Below are 18397 nucleotides of genomic sequence, written 5' to 3' on the forward strand. Positions count from 1 at the left end.
GTCAGATGAAATTGATTTGAGCCTTTAACTCCTGTAGGGTAATTACTCCTGGATTGCCTTGTACAATGGTTGCTATTAAACTTTTTTTAAAAAGTTCTACTAGTACCCTCACCTCCTTCTCTGCATTCACCTTTCTGTTATGGTGCTCTTCCTTCAAAGCACTATGTGAAAGATGAAATTGAATGGTCATTTTTGGGACCTTTTTCCAGGGACTGAATGCTAGCTATGAAAAGCCAATCAGAATTTTTTCACCTGTGAATGTTCCCATGAATAATACTGTTACATTTATTACAGCTTTCCAAATCTCTCACTCCATGGGATGTTCTGCTCAGTTTAATTGCAGCTGCCACACATGATTTGGATCATCCAGGTGTTAATCAGCCTTTCCTTATTAAAACAAACCATTACTTAGCAACTTTATATAAGGTAAGTGAAAATATCATACTTATCAGAACCAGGTTTGAGTATCTTTTCAGTATAGAATTATATTAACAGTGAAATTGCTAATGTACTCACTTAATAGTAGACTTGAACCTGGGATTTTTGTCCCATTGAGTGAAAACAATAAATACAAGCTATTAATGTAATAGAAGTATTAAAAAGTTTGAAAATCATGAACCTTTTTAAGGGGCATATAGACTGTAGTGTAAAACTAATAAAATCTTTTAAAGTGACACCAGTAATTTTGTTTTCTGTTTTGCAGAATATCTCAGTATTAGAAAACCACCACTGGAGATCAGCAGTAGGGTTGTTGAGAGAGTCTGGTTTATTTGCACATATGTCATTAGAAAACAGGTCTGTATTTTTTATACAGAGAGTGTACACTATATGAAGTTACACACAATGTATTATCCATGGCATCAGACAACTTTGTAAACAAGTGTTCTGTTAAAATATTACATAGCAATTCATAATCCTAGCTGAATATTCAGATCAATTTGAAGATTTAATGGGTGGTATGAGCCTTGCAGGAACAGTTAATTATTCAGTATACAACTTGGAAACTAGTATTTATTGTGAAAACTGTGTGATGGAAGTGTATTCATTATACAAACATTTGATTAGATTGAAAGAAAATATTGACTGACTAGTAAGAGATAATTGTATTTTGTGACCTAAACAGTAACTCATGATCTGTATTTTTAAATTGCAGCTCTTTTCATCTTCTTTAACAATAGCTAGAATTTAGCTTAAAAATATATGCAGTAAGTTTCTCTCTTCCTGAGAGCTACCTGTGAAATGTCTGAGTATTTTTATAAATATTGTAGTTTTTAAAAATTTTATATAAACATTTGAAAGTGCTGCACTTACAGCCATCATGGCTTACAGTTTATTTATACATTCATATACAGTTGCTGCATTCAACTTAAACGTGTAAATATGATGCTTTAATTTTTTTCCTCATATTTTCGTGCCTTTGGGTGTTTTATATCACTAATTTCAGGCAGCTGATGGAAAGCCAGATAGGTGCTCTCATTCTTGCTACAGACATAAGTCGGCAAAATGAATACCTGTCCCTGTTTAGAACCCATTTGGACAGAGGAGACCTATGTTTAGAGGAGGCAAGCCATCGCCACTTCATTTTACAGGTGACTGTTTTGAAACTTCCATACTATTCAGAAGTAAATTGCTTCAAATATCATACTTTTTTTTCCTCCCAGGAAAATGGTCTTCAGCTGCCATGGGTGACCAGTGAAGAGGGGATGTTTTTATTCTTTAGTTGTTTAGATCTTGTAAAATGTCAGGTTGACAGCACTGGAAATTAAGCTCTTATATTTGTTTACAGAAGAGGTGCAGCACAAGTGACCAGTATTTTCCTTATGCTGTTCTGCCAGTGCATATCACCTTCTTCTGGAGGGACCATCTTCAGGGTCAAGAGGGTATTTCTGTCTTGATGCATCATCTTCAATTCTTTCTCTCTGCAGAGAGACTGCCAAGAAGGGCACCGACTGAGATGTTAACTTTCAAAGTAGAAAATGTTGCTGTGCTAGAACAGAAAGTTACTGACCTCACTCTTTCGACCTGTTTGAAGCAGCTTATTTTCACGGATAATTTAAAAAACCTCGGTAGGCAGTAACACACCATAGGTGGTTCCTCCTTCACTGCCATACAGTCTGGATGACAACCGGTCAAAATTCAGAATTTCTGCCTCTAAACAAGAAGGCAGCAGGAAGGCGACCTCTGCGACTGCTTTCTGGTTGCCATTTTGATGAGTTTTTACTACAGGCTTACAGAGGGTCCATGAACCACTGAGAATGTTAAAGACAAAACTTTAGGAAAAAATACCACTTCTTTGTTAGCAGTCAGTTGACATAATTTATGCTTAGTGTGTGCAAGGCCTGCTTACACAATGAAATGGAGTACCAGCAAGTCCTGCTGAGGCTCCCCAAGATCCTCACTCTGTAGAGGGCAAAACCAGCCCTTTCTGCCTGCACATGTTAGAGAGGAGCTTGCTCAATGAGCAGAGGGAGGCGCAGATGAATCAGAAACGGAGGAGGGGGAATTAGAAATGGAGGTAAAGGTTTTCAGTCTCACTGATCCCAGCAGGCAGAAACTGGGTTAACAAATCTTTCAATGAGGTTCAAGTTTTTTGCTCCTCCCTCTAAAGAAAATTCCTAAGAGACTGGTTAAGACTGTTTTATAGTTAGCTTTGGGTCCCTTAGGCAATACTCTAAAGTATATTGTGGGGTATTGCTGTGCTGTTACGAACCCTTGGTTTGTGCTGTCAGATACTTCTCAACAGGGAGGTGTACAGAAGGCTAAAACACTTCCTTTGAGAAAGAGGGACATTAAACTGGAGGGAGGACCCTCTTAAAGAATGCAGAAATCCTGTAATTTCAGATTGGTCATCCTGTCTACAAAAGTACGAACCCAGGGTTTGAACTGTCCCAACCAAGCCATAAACAATACATTTTCTGTTAAGTGGGGATTTATATTTTGTTTTTCAAAAATAAGTAATGCAAGGAAGTAAACTGAACTATACTAACTCAATCCTACTAGGATCTCTGGCATTGAAACTATGCTATTAGTTAATTCTTTAACTTATTGCAGTTATAAAATGGGGAGCAGGGATGTTAACTGGCTTTGAAATAGTGTTTTCCTAACAGCTAACTTAATTTTTGGTTAGAGTTAATTAAAATAAATACTGTTTTGTCATTTTATTTCGTATATAAATGTCTTTGTATTGAATGCTCTGTATACAGTGCCTTTGAGAGGTACTCTGTATTTAACTCTCATTCACTTTGTCCAGGATAGAAGTCTGTTTGCCTTCAGTTTTACTTAGCTCTGTTCATGACCTCTTATAATTCTCAAAGTAGCATTCTGTTAGCTAAGTCTAAGATTTTGTCACTGATCTTATTAGCAAAAGTCACGGACAGGTCACGGGCAAAACAGAAAAAGTCACAGAAGCCGTAACCTGTCCCTAACTTTTACTAAAAATATCTTTGACAAAACGTGGATCTGCGGATCCCCACACTACTTCAAGTGGGGAAGCTGCAGGGACTAGGAGCTGCCTGTAGCAGCTGGGATTCCCTGCCACCCACGGGGGCCAGGAGCTTGGGCTCCTTCTTAGCAGCCCGGAGCTGTCTGCCACCCCCAGGAGCTCGGGGGTTCCCCCACTGCTGCCCACTGGGAGCTCGGGGTTCCCCTACAGTGCCACCCTTGGCGTGAGGGAGCTGGAGGTTCTCCCGCCGCCACCTACTGGGAGCTGGGGGTTCCCCGCCACCTCCCACCACGAGTTGGGGGTGGGTGCCCCACCACCCCCAGTGGCAGAGAGCTCAGGGGTTTCCCCGGCAGCGGCAGGGTGCTCAGGGGGTATCCCGCCACTGCCCCTGCAGCTCCCTGCCGGCGGGGAAACCCCCACAGCTCCCTGTGGGGGCGGTGGGGGAATTCCCTGCAGCTCCCTGCCGCCAGGGGCAGCGGGGGTACCCCACAGCCTCCTGCCCCAGCAGGCAGCGGGGGACCCTGCAGCTCCAGACCACCGCAGGCTGAAGTCACAGAGGTCGCTGGAATTCATGGATTCTGTGACTCCGGCGACTTCTGTGACTAAATTGCAGCCTTAACTATGGTATATAATTTTAGAGTGAAATGCAAGTGGTTGGGTTTGTTATGCTGATTATAAAAATGCATGAGACGTTATGGAATACAGTAGTTACTTTAGAAATTATGCTGCTTTTTGTATTCATGTTTTTGCATGTAGAAAAAAAGTAAAAGTTGTGTAACACAGTATATGTAATTCACTAGATGGCTTTGAAGTGTGCTGATATTTGTAATCCATGTCGGACCTGGGAACTGAGCAAGCAGTGGAGTGAAAAAGTAACAGAGGAATTCTTCCATCAAGGCAAGTAAAAGAATAGAAATATTCTAATCTCATACCAATGAATGTGTAAATGTGTCATAAGATGAATATTTGAGAGTCATAGTGACTTTGTGAGATGAAGGGCTATATAAGTTTAGGACTAAAAGAGGGTTAAAATACTTTTTTTTTTGTGTGGCTACATTCTTGAAACAGGCTTCTTCTGCTACTAACAGCTGATGAAGAATCTGCTTTAACTCAATACACCCAAAAGTTTCAGATTCTAGCTGAAATGTATTCCTCACTAGAAAAGATACTTCAAATGAAGGATTGTCTTATAGGGCTGTCAAGCAATTAAAAAAATTAATCACGATTTATCGCATGATTAATCATGCTGTTAAACAATAATGAAATACCATTTATATAAATATTTTTTGATGTTTTCCGCATTTTCAAATATATTGATTTCAGATACAACACAGAATATATGTAATATATACAGAGTATAGGCTCACTTTATATTTATTTTTAAATATAAATATTTGCCCTGTAAAAATAAAAGAAATAGTATTTTAATTCACTTAATACAAGTACCATTGTGCAATCTCTTTATCATGAAAGTTTAACTTACAAATATAGAATTATGTACAAAAAATAACTTCATTCAAAAATAAAACAATGTAAAACTTCAGAGTCTAGAAGTCCACTCAGTCCTACTTCTTGTTCAGCCAATGGCTCAGAGAAACAAGTTCGTTTATATTTGCAGGAGATAATGCTGCCCGCTCCTTGTTTACAATGTCACCTGAAAGTGCGAACAGGTGTTCTCATGGCATTGTTGTAGCTGGCGTTGCAAGATATTTACATGCCAGATGTGCTAAAGATTTGTATGTCCCTTCATGCTTTAACCACCATTCCAGAGGACATGCATTCATGCTGATGACTGGTTCTGTTCAATAACAATCCAAAGCAGAGCGGAGTGACACATGTTCATTTTCATCTGAGTCAGACGCCACCATCAGAAGGTTGATTTTATTCTTTGGTGGTTCGGGTTCTGTAGTTTCCGCATCGGAGTGTTGCTTTTTTAAGACTTCTGAAAGCATGTTCCACACCTTGTCCCTCTCAGATTTTGGAAGGCACTTCAGATTCTTAAACCTTGGTCAAGTGCTGTAGCTATCTTTAGAAATCTCACATTGACTCCTTCTTTATGTTTTGTCAAATCTGCAGTGAAAGTGTTCTTAAAATGAACAACATGTTCTGGGTCATCATCCGAGACAGCTATAACATGAAATATATGGCAGAATGCAGGTAAAACATAGAGCAGTAGACATACAATTCTCCGCCAAGGAGTTCAGTCACAAATTTAATTAACACATTATTTTTTTAACAAGTGTCATCAGCATGGAAACATGTCCTCTGGAATGGTGGCTAAAGCATGAAGGGGCATACGAATGTTTAGCATATCTGGCACATAAATACCTTGGAATGCCAGCTACAAAAGTGCCATGCAAACGTCTGTTCTCACTTTCAGGTGACACTGTAAACAAGAAGCAGGCAGCATTATCTCCCATAAATGTAAACAAATTTGTTTGTCTTGGTGATTGGCTGAATAAGAAGTAGGACTGAGTGGATTGTATGCTCTAAAGTTTTGCATTGTTTTGTTTTTGAGTGCAGTAATGTAACAGAAAAAATCTACATTTGTAAGCTGTGCTTTCACGATAAAGAGATTGCATTTATGGTACTTGTATGAAGTGAGTTGAAAAATACTATTTCTTTTGTTAATCATTTTTACAGTGCAAATATATGTAATAAAAATAAAATAAAGTGAGCACTGTACACTTTGTATGCTGTATTGTAACTGAAATCAATCTATTTGAAAATGTAGAAAAACATCCAAAATATTTAATAAATTTAGTATTCAATTGTTTAACAGTGCATTTAAAACTGCGATTAATCACGATTAATTTTTTTGAGTTAATCGCATGAGTTAACTGTGATTAATCAACAGCCCTAATATTTATCTGCTCTTATATTGGGTTATATTTTTGCAGAATGCATTTTAAAAGTAAGGATACAGCTGTAATACATAGAAACTGTTCTCTCAAGGTGACTTGCCTTCCTTGAATGGTTGTCTAAAACAGATTTGCTTGTGTATATTATGAATTAACAATTCCAGAATGCTTACGGTTAAAAATTACTTTTCTAAGTAATTGTTCTCTCTTTAGGAGATGTTGAAAAAAAATATCACTTGGGTGTGAGTCCGCTGTGTGATCGACAGTCAGAAACCATTGCCAACATCCAGATTGGTAACTACAAATATATGTATTTGAACAGTTTAAAATCTTTCAGTGGTTCCCTTTAATGACAATTTTTAGAGGAAGGAAAGCTATCTTTGCCTGTAAATCTTAGAATTTGCCCTTTGTCTTTTTTTTGTGTTAATTTGGCAATGCTTCTTCACCACAAGCAATTTTTTCTTTGCTTTAAAATTTCTCCTTTGAATTTAGTAATCGTGAAAGGTGCTTGATTGATAGTCCTGGAGACTGAAGTCCTGTATCCATAGAACAGGTATAGCATGGGCAGTAGCAATGTAGCCTTTCCCATATTACTACTCCAATGTGCCTTAATCCTAACCTGGAATGACAAGCTCCAGAGTTAGAGGACATTTCATTCACCTGCCCATTCAGTCCTTGGTGCTTCTAGTGAAGCTGCCAGTTGACTTAGGCTTTTGGAATGTGGACACCTATTCACTGGGAACTGGTTTAAAGATAGTCTTAAAGCATAGGAATTTCATGTAGGCCAATGGATAGCTGGTAGATGATTTTTGATCACTGCCAACCTGGGCTAGATTTATACCAGGGACAGAAGTGAAAGGATTTTGCCATTAATAAACATTGACTTTTTTTTTTAAGTATATTTTCCTATAGATTGAATGGGATTGAATGAAAAAATATGTTCTACTATATTAAGCAGATTAATAAATTTTAACCCCAGACATAATTTGAATTTTTTATCTCATATAAAATTGGAAATGTAAAAAAAAATTGTGACTTTGGTTCTCACAAATTATACTAAATTACATCAATTATAACCAGTAGATTGTTGAATAGCTGACTATAATTTTGATTTTTTTAAAATAAACTTTTTTTTTTAAATAAGGCAAAAGTACAGTTCTGGCAACCTTATCTTTAAATTTTTGTTTGCATATATATAGCCAGATTTTTAAAGCTATTCAGGCATCTCACAGCCATTGAAATCAGTGAGAGTTAGGCACCTGAATACCTTTAAAAGTCTTAGACATAGACAAAATACTTTTGTGTGTGTGTGTAGAGGGCAGTCAGCTATTTCAAGATGTCTCATTTGCTGCATAACACTGGGAGCCCTTTAATTTGTGCAGGCCATTAGTCATCTTTGCCTTGAATGAGACACAAGTTTGCCTGGTCATACTTCAATACACTTAACTGGTCTAGTGATGCCGAGGGAATTTGAATGTATATTTCCGTTGTAACACAATTCAGCTTGTTTGTGGGATGGTTTATTATATATGAGCTTGTTTCTGTTAGACTTTTAGGCTTTTTAGTCTAGTTTGTGTAGTTTAATTCAAATCTGATGATTGGTGTCCTCCTTTCTCCTCTCCAATAGTTTTTTTCCCTTTATTTCTCCACTGCCCCAAAAGGGAACAAATGAGATTCATCAGTTCCTTCTTAATACAATATAATGCTATTTCTTTTGACTGTCAAACCTGTAATATTTCTATAGATTATACTTATATATATATTTTAATAAAGTGCCACAGTGTTAGAAATATTGAAAGATGACCATTTTTAGATGTAAGTTGGAGACGAGTTGCTAATGCATTGTTAATCTTTTATATCACTTCCTAAATGCTTTAAAACCTTTACCTTAAAAATGCATATTCTTTCCTGTTTTTAATCTAAAGCTTTCTTCTTTAAAGGTTTTATGACCTACTTAGTGGAGCCATTATTTACAGAGTGGGCCCGGTTTTCAAATACCAGGTTATCACAAACAATGCTTGGTCATCTGGGACTGAATAAAGCTAGTTGGAAGGGACTGCAAAGAGAACAGTCAAGCAGTGGTGATGATACTGATCCTGCATTTGAGGAAATGGACTCAGACGTATTACCTCAGGAAACTCGATTGTCCTGACTCCAGAATCCGTATGACAAAATTGCCTCTGCAATTGTATCTGCACAATGGGGTTTGAGGAGAAACTTGTTATAACTGCTCAAGGTTCAGTGTAAATGATGCCAGCATTATTTATTTCCAAGTTTTCCTTTACAGATCACTTGAACCCAATTTTTAATTACAAGATTGGAACATAGAGCAATATGCATATGCCTCAGTTGGCTTTTGTTTGGAACCTTGAATATGCAAAGCACAGCAGTGACTGAATCTTGAAGGAACAATACAAGAAGTTTCATCATGGTGCCACGTGGGTTTTTTAAAAAAGTTTGAAATAAGGTCTTCAAAACTAAGACTTGATATGAACTATTCCATTTTCTTGGGATTTAGCAAGTCTTGCATAAACATGTTCAAAGCATACCTTCCACTCAGTCCTTGTTTAAAATATGGAAATGTGAAGTGCCCATCCTCTGCTGCCTCTGGCAAGACTTGATGTTTACAAATGTACTCTGAAACTATTGGTTCTAGACTTATCTTTACGCATGGCTGTGAAAGAACCACTAACTTTGGTTTTCTTTTAGAAAAACAGAAAAAGAAAAAAAGGTCAAATCTGAGACTAAAGCTCTTTTTCCTTTGGATGCCAGAAAAGACTCCATTTGTCATTATTTTGTTTGTGCACTGGGAACTGAGCGTTCACCACAGCCAAGCTTTTCTCCAGTGCTGTATGGGAATGCAATTTTTGAAAATGCTTCTGAATTTGCAGAGTGGGGGGTGGGTGGGTGAGGGGGGGGGAACATTGTCCCTAACCGTGTTGCAGTTCTGCATTGAAAACGTTGCATGTTGTTTTCACTATTGTACATTTGAACTTGCATATGCAAGACAAAGGCAGAATGTCTATAAACACCACATTCAACTCAGGGTATTTGCCAATCTGAAATAAAGTGGGATGGGAACTGTGTCCTTCTGACCAAGGGTACAAATGCCCCTTTCGCTGCAGTGTGTATGTATGTGTGGGTGCGAGAGTGTTCGGGGTTATGTGGGGGAGGGAGCGGAAAGGGTTTCAACTGCAACATTTTTTATTTATTCTTTTAGAATGTGACAGTGTAATGAACAGCCACATTGGGGGGAAACTGTAACAGATTGCTACAGATGCCTTAAACTATGCACACAGCTAAGTGACCAAATTCGTTTTTGATTGAAAAAAGTGCATTGTTTACTTATTCCTCCCTCTCCTGAAACATTACCCATTTACGGGTTTTTGATGTGAAATGGAGAAATGTTTTTAATGACAAAATTTAAGGACTAATTTTAAACTTCAAACATTCCATTTTTGTAATTTGTTTTACACTGTTTTAAGTACAGTAAGCACAACTGTTACAGAATTTAAGAGAAACTGGTGCTTTCTTTTAGTTCATTTGTATTTCCTGTGTTATTTCTGTAAAAGACTGTTTATTAATTCTGTTTACAGTTCGTTGCAACAGCCATTTTTGGGAGAGAGCTTCAGTGTAAAGCCATTTGTAAAGGCTTTACCATACTCATTTTAATATGTGCTTGTTGCTCTTAACTTTTGATGAATAAAAAATAACTTTTCAAAATTATGCTCTTGTATGTTTAAGTTACATAACTGAGTCTATTATTAGTGAAGTAGTTAAGCTTGCAATTAACTTCTATTATAAAACCTTATTTTAACCCATTTTATATGGGGTTTAAATGTTTGTCCTGCAAATTGTCAAACTTCCTCACTTCTGCAACTTTTGCCTGCAGTTAGAATTAGAGCTCACTTAAAAATGATCCTGACTTATGTGTTTGTTTCCCTCTAGGTTAAAAGTGGCTTGTTATCCCTTCAAATTCTCCACATGGTTACATTTTCCTAAACTCACTGTCCATTTGTACGCTCCCTTGGTCTGGAGAAGAACATGCACAGGTCTTGAATTCTAGAACCACCATTTCTAATGTAAAGCCTTAACAAATCTTCCTGCCAGATCCCACACCACCACTCTTACAGGAGTTGATTTCAGTATCATCCACTAAGGTATGTGGGACATGCTACTGATAGCATTTAACTTAATTGTTAACGATTGATTTCCTTTTGTCTAAGTAACAAACCCACTGTAGACACCACCACCCCATCTCTCTCTCTCACACACACACAAACTTCTTGTTAGTGGCACTTTTTTCATTTTCCCCAGTTGCTACTCAAAATGTTGTTGATTTAAATCAGTGGTCACTAACCAGTTGATTGCGATCGACTGGTCAATCCTAAAGGAGCTCCCAGTCGATCGCGATCTCCAGCGGCGCAAAAACAGGCTCCCTGCCTGCCCAGGCCCCACGCTGCTTCCCGAAGCAGTCAGCGTGCCCTGCGGCTGGGGGTCTCCCTCCGCGCGCTGCTCCTGCCTGCAAGCACTGCCCGCATAGCTCCCATTGGCCAGGAACGGGAGCTGTGGTCAATGGGAGCTGTGGGGGCGGTGCTTGCAGAGAGGGGCAGCGCGTGGAGCTATGTGCTGCCTGCCCCACCCCAGGGGCTGCAGGGGCCCATTGGCCCCTTCCAGGAGCAGCGTGGGGCCTGGGTAGGCAGGGAGCCTGCTTTAGCCTTGCGGAGCTGCCGGAGGTAAGCGCTGCCCGGCAGGAGGCTGCACCCTAGCCCTGAGCCCCCACCCCCTCCTGCACCCCAAACCCCTGCCCCAGCCTGGAACCCCCTTCCTGCACCCAAACTCCCGCCCAGAGCTTGCACCCCTCACCTCCTCGTGGACCCCAGCCCCTGTCCAAGGCTCAACCCAGAGCCCCCTCCCACACTGCAAATCCCTCGGCCCCAGCCAAGAGCCCTCACCCACTTCCCAACCCCATACCTCAGCCCGCTGAAAGTGAGTGAGGGTGGGGGGAGCAAGTGACACAGAGAGGGGGGGATGGAGCGAGTAGAGCAGGGCTTTGGGGAAGGGACAGGGCAACATTTGGGTTGCCCTTACATTCAAAAAGTGATCTTGGGCATAAAAAGGTTGGAGACCACTGATTTAAATTTTGTAAACGGGAAGCAAAATGAACTGTGGCTTGTGTTCAGCAACAATCCAGATAAGAATTACCAGGAACTTCAGATGTACTTCAGATAGGTTAAAGTTGGGCCATGGAATTTAGTTCAATGGCACATACCAAAATATATTACCACATCATTTACGACATTAAATCGTTTCTTGTAATTTGAGTAATGTGAAAGACATAATGGCTGATTCATCATGTTCCTTTGTGATGTGCTGTCTAAAAACCAGAGATGTTTAGAAAGGACGTTATAATTAGAGCTGGTCAGGAACTTTTTGAAATGTTTTTAGTTGGAAAATGATGACTTGTCTAAATGAACATTTCCACAAAATTCACTTTAAATGAACCTTCCATTGGGAAGGTTTCTTGGGTTCACAATGGAATTTCTGATCAATACCAGAATGAGTATATTCCTGCCCCAGAATATCCAGTAACCCAGTGGTTAGGGCGCTTACCAGGGATATGCGGGAGGCTCAGGGTTAAGTTCCTGCTCTGCTTGATTTAGATTAGGGACTTGAATGTGGGTCGCCCACATTTCCGCTGAATGCTCTCACCACTGGGCTATGCTTATTAGTGGATGGGGGAAGGGGGTCTCTGTTTTTCAGTGAAAAACCTCAAAGGGCCTTAGTTTTATTCTGCATCTGACTGAGGAAAAATGTCAAAACCAAGTTTTTTGCAAAATGGATTTTTGTTTTCTGGCCACCCTTAGTTGTAATTGAACATTTTAGGTTTCCTTAGGCATTTATTTTACTGTAGATTCCAGAAATACTTCAGTTAAGCCTATTAGGCTTGAAGTAAATGTGCACTAAGAGAAATTTGCATGTGTTATTTCAAATACCAATTTTTAAGCAGGTGGTATATGAACCAATAAAGTTTGGGAACCACTGATTTTCAACATTAAGTGACCTGAAAAGAATTTTTTTATGGCATTGCTGTTCACTTCATGATTAAAAAAAGGAATGGAGAGAGTATATTTTTTAACCTAAGGAAGGTCTTTTTTTCCTGGAGATCTCTGAAAATGTGAACTGAAATCTTGCCTTCATATTGTTTCTGCCCACTGTTGATTTAGTCATTAGAGTTAAAAGGTGCTTGCAAAAAAGCTATTTGAAAGTGAGTCATAACACTGAGCAATCCAAAGGAAGAAAAGGTTACTGACCTTACAGTAACTTGATTTCTTCAAGATGTTTTGTCCCTATGGATGCTCCACCATAGCATGCATGCACACCCATGTACTCTCTACCAGAGAATGCAGAGCAGTTTCTGCGGGCCTGCAGACACAGCAGCACCTTGTGCCTTCAATGAGGGCATGTAAGGAGGCACATGGACCCACCACCACTCAGTTCCTTTTTGACCACGAAGTAGAGCCTCCACAGAAAGGGGAAAGAGGGCAAGGAGGTGGAACACCCATAGGGACAAAACACCTCAAAGAACTCAAATTACTGTAAGGCAAGTAACCTCTCTGAGTATATGTTCCTATGGATGCTCCACTGTAGGAGACTCCCAGGCAGTAACTCAATGAGGAGGTTTGACTGTGCCAGAAGTAGTATCATCCCTGGAAACAGGTAAGATGGCGTAATGCTTGGCAAAGGTACGGATGAAAGACCACGTTGCAGTCCTACAGATTTCTGTTATGGGATTGTATTTCAGTAGAGCTATAGATATGGACAGGGCTCTAATGGAGTGCACTATGAGGGTTATATCCCAGCAGATTTGTAGCAGGGTAAAATGCAACCCAAAACCCACTTTAACAGTCTTTGAGTGGAAGTGGGTTGTCCCTTCATCCTCTCTTCAAATGATAGATAATCTAGGAGAGGCCTGGAAGGTCTTAGTTCTGTCAAGGTACATAGTGAGAGTCCTTCTGACATCTAGTGTATGTAGGCTGGCCTCCTCTCTGGAGGTGTGAGGCTTTGAGTAAAGCACTTGCAGATGGATCTCTTGATTTAATATGGAATTATAAAGAGACCTTAGGGAGGAAGTGAGGATGGGGACACCGTGTAATCTTGTCTTTATAGAAGGTAGTTAATGGCAGATCTTCCATAAGAGCAGAGTCTGTCACTTTTCAAGCTGAAGTGATAGCCATATGGAACCAAGTCTAAGGGAGAAGTGGAGGAGAAAACAGGCAGTCATCGGTTCAAATGGAGGTTTCCTCAGGCCATTGAAAATCAAATTAAGGTCCCACTGGGTGGCCAAGGGCTATACAGGGGAAACAAGTTGTGTAAGCCCTCGAGGAATCTGGTGTTAGTGGGATGTGCAAATACTGAGATGCTTCGATAGGCGAATGGAAGACTGTGATAACAGCTAAATGTACTCTGAATGAGCTCATTAATAGACCTAGTCTTCAAATTCAACAGGCAAGTCTAGGGTTCTGGAGAGCAGAGTGTCTGATGCTTGAGAATAGTGAAGAGAACACCAGAAATTGAAGAGTTTCCACTTTTGAAGGTAAGTTTTGCAAGTACTAAGTTTCCTGATAGAACTGACTAGACCTTATCCAAACAGGTTAGCACCATCCTCGAGAATCATCTAGGAACTGTGCTCTCAGGTTCAGGAAAAGGGGGTTGGGATGGATCAGGGTCTCAGAGTTCTGTGACAGGAGATCCTTCCTGAGATGAACTCAAGAGAGGCACTGCCAGAGGGAGGTGAAGGAGGTTTGAGTGTACGCTCGTCTTGGCCAGGATGGTGCTATGAGGATAATCATTGTTCTTACTTGTCACAGTTTGAGTAAGGTTTTGAGAATCAGAGGTAGAGGTGGGTAAGCATATAGCAGGTTACGGGGCTATGGTGTTATCAGGGCATCTCCCAATGAATTGTGACTGTTTCCTCCCTTGGAGCAGAAAAAACAACATTTTACATTGGATGGAGTAGCAAAGAAAAGGTGGTGCACTCTGCCTTAACTTTTATCACAGTGGTTAGTATGCTAAGAGGCTGGAGACTGAGATTCAAATTCTCACTGTCTGCTGTGGCATAAGGGCAGTCTCCTGGAAGGTGGGAGACCCAACTACTGGGATCTGAGGTATTCTGGGGCTGGTTTCTGTGTCTCCTGTTGGAGGTGTCCCTCTGCATATACTTTGGTCTCTGACCCAATGAATATTCAGAGTAACTAGTGGTTAGGGCGCTCAGCTGAGACACCCCTCCCCCCGGGTTCAATGAATAGTTATTTATATACAGTGGAATGGTTTCACTGACCAATGTGATCCCAGAATACCTTATTGTCCAGGGGCTAGGGTACTCGGCAGGGAAGCGGGAGACCCAAGTTCTAATCCGTTCTCTATGGTGCACGGGGGGGGACGGGGGACTGCAACCTGGGTCTCCCACATGGTGAGTGAGTGAAGGATGGGGACAGTTTATATACTTAACTCCCATAGAGAGTTCATGGCTCTGAATACCAAGTGGAGGGAGGTGGCTCCCTATAGCCAAGACTTATGCTCCTAAATCTCTTAAGAGATGGGTCTTAGGGTATGTCTACACTACGAAATTAGGTTGAATTTATAGAAGTTGGTTTTTTAGAAATCGGTTTTATATATTCGAGTGTGTGTGTCCCCACAGAAAATGCTCTAAGTGCATTAACTCGGCGGAGTGCTTCCACAGTACCGAGGCAAGCGTCAACTTCTGGAGTGTTGCACTGTGGGTAGCTATCCCACAGTTCCCGCAGTCTCCGCTGCCCATTGGAATTCTGGGTTGAGATCCCAATGCCTGATGGGGCTAAAACATTGTCTCAGGTGGTTCTGGGTACATGTCGTCAGGCCCCCCTTCCCACCCTCCCTCTGTGAAAGAAAGGGCAGACAATCGTTTTGCGCCTTTTTTCCTGGGTTACCCATGCAGACGCCATACCACGGCAAGCATGGAGCCCGCTCAGCTCACCGTCACCGTATGTCTCCTGGGTGCTGGCAGATGTGGTACTGCATTGCTACACAGCAGCAGCAACCCCTTGCCTTATGGCAGCAGACGGTACAGTAGGACTGGTAGCCATCATCGTCATGTCCGAGGTGCTCCTGGTCGCCTCTGTTAAGTCAGGAGCGCCTGGGCAGACATGGGCGCAGGGACTAAATTTGGAGTGACTTGATCAGGTCATTCTCTTTAGTCCTGCAGTCAGTCCTATTGAACCATCTTATGGTGAGCAGGCAGGCGATACGGATTGCTAGCAGTCCTCTTGTACCATCTTCTGCCGGGCAGGCAAGAGATGAGGATGGCTAGCAGTCCTATTGTACCATCTTCTGCCGAGCAGGCAAGAGATGAGGATGGCTAGCAGTCCTATTGTACCATCTTCTGCCGAGCAGCCGTGAGATGTGGATGGCATGCAGTCCTTCTGCACTGTCTGCTGTCAGCCAAAGATGTAAAAGATAGATGGAGTGGATCAAAACAAGAAATAGACCAGATTTGTTTTGTACTCATTTGCAACCTTCCCCTCCGCCCCCCCGTCTAGGGGACTCATTCCTCTAGGTCACACTGCAGTCACTCACAGAGAAGGTGCAGCAAGGTAAATCTAGCCGTGTATCAATCAGAGGCCAGACCAACCTGCTTGTTCCAATAACTTAGGTGCACCATTTCTTATTGGAACCCTCCGTGAAGTCCTGCCTGAAATACTCCTTGATGTAAAGCCACCCCCTTTGTTGATTTTAACTCCCTGTAAGCCATGTTGTCAGTTGCCCCTCCCTGCGTCAGAGCAATGGCAGACAATCGTGCATCTGAGTTGAGAGTGCTGTCCAGAGCAGTCACAATGGAGCACTCTGGGATAGCTCCCGGAGGCCAATATCGTCGAATTGTGTCCACGGTACCCCAAATTTGACTTGGCAAGGCCGATTTAAGCACTAATCCACTTGTCAGGGGTGGAGTAAGGAAATCGATTTTAAGAGCCCTTTAAGTCGAAATAAAGGGCTTCATCGTGTGGACGGGTGCAGGTTTACATCGATTTAACACTGCTAAATTTGACCTAAAGTCCTAGTGTAGACCAGGGCTTAGGCTACACCCATCTCCTTGGCATTTCCTAGTATTTGGTTTAGGCAGCTCCTTGCTCAGACTGGTTTTTGTGAACCCCATTCTTAGCAGAATTTTAGGCTGGGATTTTCAGTTATAGCCCTCAGTTAGCTGACTTGTTTGGTGGAAGGGAAGGTTCAGAGTTCAGTTTTGACCCCTAAGCCATGTCTCTGTGCATTATGAGTGTAAAACATTTAAATGCCCTTTTGTAAACTACTCATTGTGTTACTAAATTACATGTGCTACAGGTCTGATAAATTAGGATTACAATTGAAATATCTCATTTGACAATTTGACTCATGGGCTATGAAATTAGTAAGGTTGGGACCATGTTACAAACCTTAAGATACTGTTTCTATAGGCAGTGCAATATGAAGGTAAATATTAACCTGATTTTGGAGGGTGTGAGGAAGCAAAATGCAAGGTTAACAATATGGACTAGCTTCATAATGAGATATAGGCATTACAGTGCCTAACTTGTAGGCACCTAGAAAAACACTCGGATTCCTAAAGTCTAGGTAAGCCACCACAATAGGCAGCTGCCTGCCTAAACTAATCAACGGGAGATGCTGACTAGAGCCATGTTTCCTAAACCCTGCCCCTCTCCTCAAATCAGGCACTTTTTTTTTTTTTTTTTGGAGGGGGGGCAGAAATGAGGATTGCTGTCCACCTTAATTTAACCTAGTTGTCAAAGCACTCCCTCTGTATGTGCAAGACCTGGGTTGATTTCTGCCTGCAGGGGGAGAAAAAATTTGAGCAGGTGTCTTTCACCTCTCAGTGCTCTAACCATTTGAGAATGACCTATTCTGCAGTGGGTCTTCCTCTAATCTCTGTTTGAAGCTGTTCCACTGTATATAAATACATACTCACTGGAACAGGGGAACTGGCTCCTGGGTCTCCTACCTGGGAGTGTCCTAACCACCAGCATTACTCATTCTCCTCTCTCTGGCCCTATGACTTTATACACCCTGGATAGTTTCAACAGGAGAGCATGAGAAAGACCTGTATCAGAATAGCCCCAATCATTTGCACACTTTCTGGAGCGGTTGGAGATGACTGTTCAAATCCTCCTTTTCACCATAGTCCCCACCAATCAGGCAGAGGGGGAAATTAAACCTGGAGCTATATAGTCCTGCGGGAGTGATCCAACTACTGGGCTCATAAGCACCTCCTCACAGAGTTTGAATGGGCCCTGAACTGCTAGGTGGCCTCAGCTCCTGCCAACTGGATTGGGCCCTGCAGATGGATGCTTATCTTCCCCTGCTTTGTGTATCGTGCCAGGGCACAAATGTCTGGCTGCCTAGAATGAGGCAGCCGTGTACATGCCCAGAGACAAAAACTTAAGCACTGATTTTAGGTGCCTACAGAGGTAGGAGGAAACAACACAGGTGTTTTCTGAGTGCCAGGGGCACTTAGAATGATCCACTGAAAAGGTGCCTTGGATTGTATAGCATTGGGTGGAACCTGCTGATTTGCAAACCTCTACGTGTGTCAAGCCAAGGAAACAGGCTAACCCACCTGAAAGCATGGTTACTGAGGGGTCTGGGAGAAAAAAAGTCTTGTGGAGGAGGGGAAGGAAATGCTAATCAATGTTATTGAGGAATGGATCTCTGAACTCCTCTACATAACTAAGAGGAAGGAAGTCTGGAAGAATCCATACTTAGGCACCAAAAGTAAAAATGAAGCGGCCTTTGCTCACTTGCCTCCATAGAACAAGCAGCTGCAATTTAAATTTAAATACCCACACTGCTTTTCCCAGCCTGTTTCCACCATGCTGCTGTGCAGGAGTAGCAGGTTTTCATAATCCGGTGACATAGGAGTAAAGTGCCATACTGGAGCTGGATACTTTTAATATCTTAGGAGGATGCAACTAGACTCCCTTCAGAGCTCTACCACTTCTGAATTTGTTTTCAGACTGACCATTTCTCCCCGCAAAGCCAGCCAACTAATGCACATATGATCAAG

At 41.5% G+C, this 18397-nt stretch overlaps 1 protein-coding gene across 2 annotated transcripts in view; it reads left to right on the top strand.

The window, feature by feature from the left end:
• Positions 1-9196, top strand: part of PDE7A (phosphodiesterase 7A) — a 139254-nt gene extending 130058 nt beyond the window's left edge. For both annotated transcript variants that reach the window (XM_073331008.2, XM_073331009.2), the window contains 6 exons: positions 295-426; positions 704-795; positions 1445-1589; positions 4243-4339; positions 6517-6597; positions 8244-9196. In XM_073331008.2, coding sequence (XP_073187109.1) covers positions 295-426; positions 704-795; positions 1445-1589; positions 4243-4339; positions 6517-6597; positions 8244-8455 — 759 coding nt within the window. In that variant the 3' untranslated portion in view covers positions 8456-9196. The remainder of the gene's footprint in view (positions 1-294; positions 427-703; positions 796-1444; positions 1590-4242; positions 4340-6516; positions 6598-8243) is intronic.
• Positions 9197-18397: the final 9201 nt, after the last annotated feature.

The sequence above is a fragment of the Lepidochelys kempii genome, chromosome 2 (genome assembly GCF_965140285.1).
Source record: "Lepidochelys kempii isolate rLepKem1 chromosome 2, rLepKem1.hap1, whole genome shotgun sequence".
Taxonomy (NCBI): Eukaryota; Metazoa; Chordata; order Testudines; family Cheloniidae; genus Lepidochelys; species Lepidochelys kempii.